Source organism: Epinephelus moara, chromosome 24 (assembly GCF_006386435.1).
Source record: "Epinephelus moara isolate mb chromosome 24, YSFRI_EMoa_1.0, whole genome shotgun sequence".
Classification (NCBI taxonomy): Eukaryota; Metazoa; Chordata; class Actinopteri; order Perciformes; family Serranidae; genus Epinephelus; species Epinephelus moara.
Genome location: NC_065529.1, coordinates 31,335,079 through 31,342,511, shown reverse-complemented (window position 1 = coordinate 31,342,511; position 7,433 = coordinate 31,335,079). Strand labels below are relative to the sequence as shown.

General features: G+C 45.0%; 1 protein-coding gene across 2 annotated transcripts in view; it reads right to left on the bottom strand.

The window, feature by feature from the left end:
- Positions 1-791: 791 nt before the first annotated feature.
- pax7a (paired box 7a) overlaps positions 792-7,433 on the bottom strand; it is a 49,484-nt gene continuing 42,842 nt past the window's right edge. For both annotated transcript variants that reach the window (XM_050038674.1, XM_050038675.1), the window contains exons 8-9: positions 4,725-4,974; positions 792-3,576 (exon numbers count right to left, since the gene is read on the bottom strand). In XM_050038674.1, coding sequence (XP_049894631.1) covers positions 3,461-3,576; positions 4,725-4,974 — 366 coding nt within the window. In that variant the 3' untranslated portion in view covers positions 792-3,460. The remainder of the gene's footprint in view (positions 3,577-4,724; positions 4,975-7,433) is intronic.

Sequence of the window (7,433 nt, the reverse complement as noted above, 5' to 3'; positions counted from 1 at the left end):
ACAAACCCCGCCATAATACTAGCAGCTTCATAGGGGTGGCCAGATGGAGCCACTGAAAGTCTTGGGGTGGCACATCGAAACTAAAAGCTCAAACTGAATTTCAGGAATTTTATTATGCTGTTATCGTACATAGGCTAGTTGAAGACTATGTTAATTAGGAGACATTGGTAATTGTATACGGATATATTTTGGTTTCTTATTTTAGAGTTAATAATACTAATTATCTGATGTCTAAACTTGGAACCCCTCTCGACATAATTGGTACCAATCGATGCTGTAGGTTGTCACGTTTCACAAGATGTTAGTACCTTCGAGCTAGCTTAAAAAATGAGAACAATGGCAATTTGTCAAGTTTATTTATGATTGAAGTTAGATTTGCGAATTACTATTTTGGACAGTGGTGCAGGGTTGCCTGTTGTAACATGGCAAATTTTTGTATTTATATTTTTTAATCAATATTGTGGGGCATTATGAGCATATCTGAATATTGTGGGAATGTGTCCAATATAAATTTACTGCCCCGGAACAGCAATAAAGAAAAAAGGTCAAAGATATTCAATTTACAATGATATACAACAGCAAATTCTCACATTTGAGGAGCTGACAGAGAATTTCTCTCATTTTTGTTTACAAAATGACTTAAAAATCATTTATGAAAATTAATGTAGATTAATTTTTCATATCGCACTACTTCACACACACTAACACCACCAGGAATTTGAATTTTACACGTTTTAAACACACGCAGAACACACTTCACAATAAAAAAGAGGCGACTGGCAGAGTCAGTTTTGGATCTTTAATTGATAACAGTTACGCCAGTGTTACAGTAAACACACCAACAGGCTGAAGGTAGTAAATACCAGTACAAGTTTCCCACTACTCTAATACTTCATACAGCAGAATAAATTATACCATGATAATATACACACATGCGGAACAGAAAAAGGAGTAAAGCAAAGCACAGATGTCAGAAAGCAACTAAACAGGTTAAGGGTCAAACAGACGGGAGAGAGGGGGGATAAGGTGTTGTATGCTTTAAATATCCAAATGTTTATTGACGCAAGTGTTAGAAATGGGTTTGATACACTAAAGACGAGTCTAAAATTCTTCCTTTTTAAAATATACACGAGTGAGGCGTCTAAGCGGAACAGCTGGAGCTGCTGCGATTCAGTGCGGAGTCAGCGTTACATCGACTTCTTCTCCGTGAAGTCTTATTGGTCCACAGATCAAACGTGACTCGATTCAGTTTCCCAGAGCAGAGAGGCTGCGTTCACCAGCTTCACCGTGCTGAACCGTTGGTGAAGTCCCACACCGGAGTCTCAGGTGCGTTAGGTCCATGGTCCAGTCAAGTCTGGTCTGCACTTATAATCAGTCTGTGAGATCAGGTGGTCAAAAACACCCTCGGATGTTTCGTCCAGCCACCTTTCAAATATACAGCTGTCCTGTGGTCCAGGGAGTCGATCCGTCACCAAGCTGTCACTTTCCATCGAGCTCAGTTTGATCCTCTTTATACATTTTTTAATTGGAACATTTTTAATGGAATTTATATTTTACTAATTTATACAAATTCATTCTTACCTGGGCCCAAAAACAGGAACAGAAGTTTTGGTCAAAACAGGTAAACCAATTAAATACAATTAAAACAAAACCAACAGAAAAACAAGCCAGTTAAGGAAACTCAAATCAAACATTTACTTCCACAGATCCCTTGCTTACCTACCACTCAAGATAGTTTTGTTTTAGTATAAAACATACTCTTTATAAACAAACAATACACAATCTGCTCCAGCTACTGTACAGGTTTCAGTTTGTAAAGGCGACTGAGGACCAAAATCCTGTATTGAGATAAAGTGAACATCATCGTCGTCACACTGAAAAATATCTCACACATCTCAAGGGAACGGCTGGTCCTGGATCGTGTCAAAGTCAACTATGAGTGCTACACAAACGTCTCATATCCACTACATTTTTTCTTCTTTTTGTACATTTCAGTGAGTACGTCAAAGTGGAGGATTAGAAGGGGGGCTCCGGTCCAAGCCAGAGAGGGGGGCCAATCAGCGGTGTTACCTGTGCCCTTTCACAACTGACTGGATTAAATGATTTTCCAGAGTGCATGTGAATGGCACAGCTTGTGTACTTTTTAATCTGGTAACAGAAAGCGTTGGAATGCTTGTAGTTTATTCGTGGATGGAGGCGGAGGAATGTTTCAGAGGAATGCTTGTTTAGTCTGAGCGTGGAAACCAACCGAAGGTGCATTTACAAAATGAGCTAATTACTCTATAAAAACACAAATACTGGCTAGTAATGGGAAGGGTCACTGTGAATTAGCTTTGACATTATTTCTGTGTGATTTAATCTGCTTTACACTGTTAAAGTCACACAGGGTTCCCCAGCAGATGAGATTTGGGAGGAGTAGAGGGGGAATTGAGTTAGCTCTCCTTGGCAAGGTCCATATTTCTAAACAAAATACATTAATTTCCCCAATCCTGTTTTTGCAAACAATGCCCCCCTCCCCATGGACCACGGCTAAGGATGGGATGGAGGTTAGAAGGGGAAAGCTATTGGCCGCCAAAACGCTGCTTTAATTCCCTGCAGAATCCATCCAGCCAGACTTCCCACAGAGTGGCCAAGTTCTTTAGGAATGTCAAGATGAATATGAAAGTGGGAAGGTCAAATCGCTCACGAACATTAGAGCTCAGGGAACAGGCAGAGGAACAGCAGCTTGGAAAACAATCATCCTCTCTTTGTGTGACTGTGCCGACACGCGAGAACATGCACACGCAACAGACACTCACTCCCGAATCGTCTCAGTCATCCACACTGTGTTTTACACACCAACATCTAACAGAGAAAAGAGATACGAATGGAATCAAAGAACAACATAAATCACATTAACCATAATCATATAACAGCAACAATAATCTTAACAATATCAAAAAGGAATGAGAGTCGTTCAAATGATATTGGCTTTGTTAACTACTATGAATAGCAAGGTCAAAGTACATGTTGTTGATGGCTCTAAATGTGTGCTGGACTGCAGCCATGACAAACAGGAACCCGGGCCAAGGCGGCTGACCATCCTCGGGGGTTCTGGGGTTCTGTCTGGTCTTCGGAGCAAAACAAAACAGGGTTTGGGACTGGGGGGCGGGGGAGAGTACAAGGAGCAGGCAGAGACGCCCAGAGATTGAGAAGAGAGGGTGCAGAGCCGCCTGGTGGTTGACAATGGCGTGAAAAGTTTAGTTCCATTCCCCGAAGCGCCTTGTCACGCCCGCAAGCGTCACTTTCTCTGGTACACAGCGAGGCTGCATGTCTGTGCGCTGATGTCATGGCCGGGGCTGCAGAGCGAGCAGCAGAGAGGCGAGCTGGAGTTGGAGTCCAGACTTGATGGAGCATGGAGGAGGGCGGCAGAGGGCGGAGGAGAGTGGTGCAGGGTGCAACCTGGGCGGAGGAGGGGGCTTTAGTAGGCCTGTCCCGTCTCCACCTGCAGCAGTCCCAGCACGGCCGAGTGGTCTCCCAGTTTCATCCTCCTCTGGGTGGACAAGCTCACGTTCTTGGCCAGGTAGTCTACGGCAGCTGCGCAGGGACAAAAAGACAGAGAAACACACACATCAGACAGGTGGTAGATTCCTGAGACATATGTCCCATTCAGTCTCATTTCATTCCTCTGATTAAGGCTGAAATAAGTTGTGGCAGAAGCGAGTGAGTCAAACGAAAAACAATTCACAGCGAGAGAGTGAAAGATAAAAACCCCTCCCCTGTCCCTTGTCTGAGGTTGGCACGCTGCTGGCACGGAGCATGTGCATCCTGGTAAAGTCTCCATGCTGTCACTCAGACGGGTCCCCGTGTGTGTTCTGTGTGCCAGTCTTCATTACACTTGGCATCTCTGATTTCATGCCCTCCACACTCCACATGGCCGATCATTTTCATCCTCAGACAGCAGCTCTCTCCTCTCTCCTCCATTCATTACCCATCTACTGTGCTCAATCACCATCTTAATTAACCTCACATCAGCTCACATCCGCACTGCCATCAGTTTCTCGCTTGCTGACAAAACACTGGTGCGCACACACAAAAACGTGACGGGTTGGCACGCGCTCACGTGCATTCACGCACCACAACACAAATAACATTTAAAAAAAAAAAAGATGCACAATGCAGCAGATGACGACGAGAAGCTGCACATAAATACAAACAAATGTGGGCTAGCTGGCGCAGGCTGGCTTGTTGGGGAAGTGTGCTTCATTTTACCTCTTATGAATGGCTGTGACAGCATCAGTCAATTATGCTAATCTAATAAAGCAAACTCTTTCCTGCCCTCAGGGTGTGTGTATGTGTGTGTGTGATGGGGAAGAGAGAAAGAGGGAAAGAGGGAGAGAGGTGGGCAAGAGGACACTGTGGCCCCTGAGGGTGTGCCGTTCTTTGAAGTGGCCCTCTCCTCTTTCCCATCCAAGTGGAGTGGGGTGTGACTAAGGCAGCTCTCTAGGAGGATGGTGGTGGTGTTGGTGGTGTGAGGGGGGGTCTTTATCAAGAGCACGTGTCTGCCTCCACCAACCGGGGTGCAAAGGTCAGGAGGCTCTCCTGCCTGGGAGTTTTAAATGTGGTCAACTTAAGAGGAGGGCATGAAGGACTGAGTCAAGTTTGGACATAAAAAGACAAAAGCACAACAACTGGAGCTTGAAACAAACGCACAGTGTATAAATGTTAACGCAGGGTTTACTCACTCTGGCCGTACTGGCTGTACTGGTAGCCTGCAGTGACGGGGTCCACGCTGTAGCTGGTGGCGCTGTAGGTGGGGGGGCAGTATGACTGGGAGGAAGCCAGGCTGTCCACACTCTTGATGGTGTCAGAGCGCTGGCTGCAGCTGGCTGAGATGGGGTTGGAGCTCTCCAGGCTGCTGTGCAGGGGGGAAATGGAAAAGTCGTGCTGGGGCTGGGAGGGTACGGCGCTGGGGTTACTCAGGATACTCATCACCTGGGGGGGAAGGGGGAACGGAGGATGTTAGAAATTTGGAAAATTGAGGATCAAAGCATTGACAGAGTTGAGGGAAAGTACTTTTTTTCTGCAAATATAGTGCCATCCTAGCACTTCACGGTAAAGATGCCAATAGAAATATACCATTTCAACTTTGAAATAGGGAAAGGGAAAAACTTCCCCGTCCATTTTTTTTTTTAAGAGCAGGGGGAAGGATACGAGGAGGGTGATGAGGTTAAAAAAAGGAGAAAGGGAACAAGAGAGACTGTTTCCATTAGCTGGCGCTGCCAGTAAGTGTTCTGCTGTGGGACAGAAGGGTCCCAGGGTGATAATAGACCCACCATCCGTGCCAGACAGCCCCTGTCCCGGAGCCTGAGGCCTGAGCCCGAGCCTACAGCACAACAAGCACCAAGGGAGTCCCTAATCCCTCGCCCCTAGCCTACCCATCTCATGAATAGTAATGGAGTTGGAACTGGTAAATGATCCCCTCAGATCCCCACACAAAGTAGGCTCCACAAACCTTACTGAGGGGCCCGCTGATACTGCAGGTTGAGGCTCGCTTGAATATCACAGTGTGTATATTATTCATAGTGCATAAAAGCTTCCAATTCAATATTCTAGATTAATGTAATAGCATGTGACACTCGTCAGAAGAAGGTCTCAAAATATGTTAAAATGGAAGAGATTACCTCTAGTGCTACCCCAGTCTGAAGCACAGAGGCCCAGAACACTGTGAAGAATTTAGTTTTCTTATGCTGCGAGTTTCTTTAAGTGAAAAAGGAAAGTGGAGTGTGTGAGAGTGTGTGGGAGGGGGGGTGGTAAAAAGGGAATTGTCCCACACATGCTTCCCTCCTATAGCAGGGCAGCCTTCCCTTCAACATCAGGTTCATGTTGAGTTTTGCTATGCTGCACTGGCCTTTGGCCCCCTGGCTGCTAAACCAATTAGCCCATCATGGAGGTGGTTACACAGGGGTGATGCACACGCAGACATATGTTTGCATGCATGCACACATGAACGGACACATGCACGCACGCACACACATACGCTGCAAACATAGAGACGAGCCAAACAGTCCACAAATGATGCACTAGGCCAGGAAGATCCCACCGAGGGAAAATTAACCATATTCTGCAAATTAATCATATCTTTAGAAAAGGCCTCCCAGGAAATATGAAGCACATCAGAAACATAAAGGCTGGTTAGTCATTTCCACATGTTAATTCTATCAGTATGGAAACCCCCCCCCCCAACCACCGCTCCGTCCCCTCCACATCTGCGGACAAAGCATGTGACATGTATCCATAAGAGGGAGATTCATGGCCCTCTTCATGCCGGACACATGTGATGCTTCCTCCCATATGGAGCCGAGCTGCACACTCTGAGGAGGATGAGAGGAGTGTGTATCCTGATGGGTTGTGATGGCTGAGAGTGAAGGAGTGAGGGGGGGGGTTGAGCTTGTTAAGTGTCCTGAGAGAGACAGCTGGAGGGCATGAGTCCATTTTAGTCATTGGTTAATTGAAGCTTGATTCCATCGCTTCCTTATGAAATAGAATAGCCAACAATTGGCTCGATTATTATTCATGCTCATAAAAGTTCCTCAAAAGAAAATGACTTCTTATCGTTGACATTGCGGCAGCTTTGCTATTTTAGCGAATTAGCTTGGCTGGGCCACTTTAGAGTCTAACAAGTGTTGTCATCTGTGAGGAAGTCGCTGTCCTTCAGTCGTCCATCTCCCAGAAGACTTAATGATCTGAAATTTACTAGAGGGGAGAAGGTGAGCTCCAGGTTCAACTATGTTGGAAACTTGGAGTCACTTCAGCCTCTCAGCAACCCTGTCTTACATACAAGTTACATTTGTATGTAACCAAACTGCTCTCGTAATTACTTTGCTGTGGCTGCCTGGATTATGTTCAGAGACGTTTCTTTCAGGTAATGAAAACACTACAATTAATGTTATGTGTAGGCTTTGGAAAGAGGTGCTTGGAGAGGATGGCGGGTGTACAAAGTGCAGGACCTTGACACCAGAACTTTGGGTTTGCATCCTGACTCCTGACTGTGGTGTGGGCAGCAAAGGCACTTTGATTAAGATTGTGTTTTTGTTTAAATTTAAATATAAAAGGTAATAACAAAAACAATGCTGTAGTCACTATGATTGGATACTGTATTGGAAGATTGTCTAACAAATAAAACACACTGTCAGTGAACATTTGGATACATTCTGGGTCAACATTTTATGACTCGCCAGGTACGTTAACGAGCAACATCTCCTCATTATGTTAATAGAAAGCGTTATTATGTTTCCCTCAAAAACATATTTCCTTATTTGCAGAGAGCACTGTCGGAAGATATAATTAGATTCTTTATTACACCACAATTATTATTATTATTATTATTATTATTATTGGCAGCCTGTAAAAAGGCCATCATGAGGAGATGGTACGAGGCAGAACCACCAACA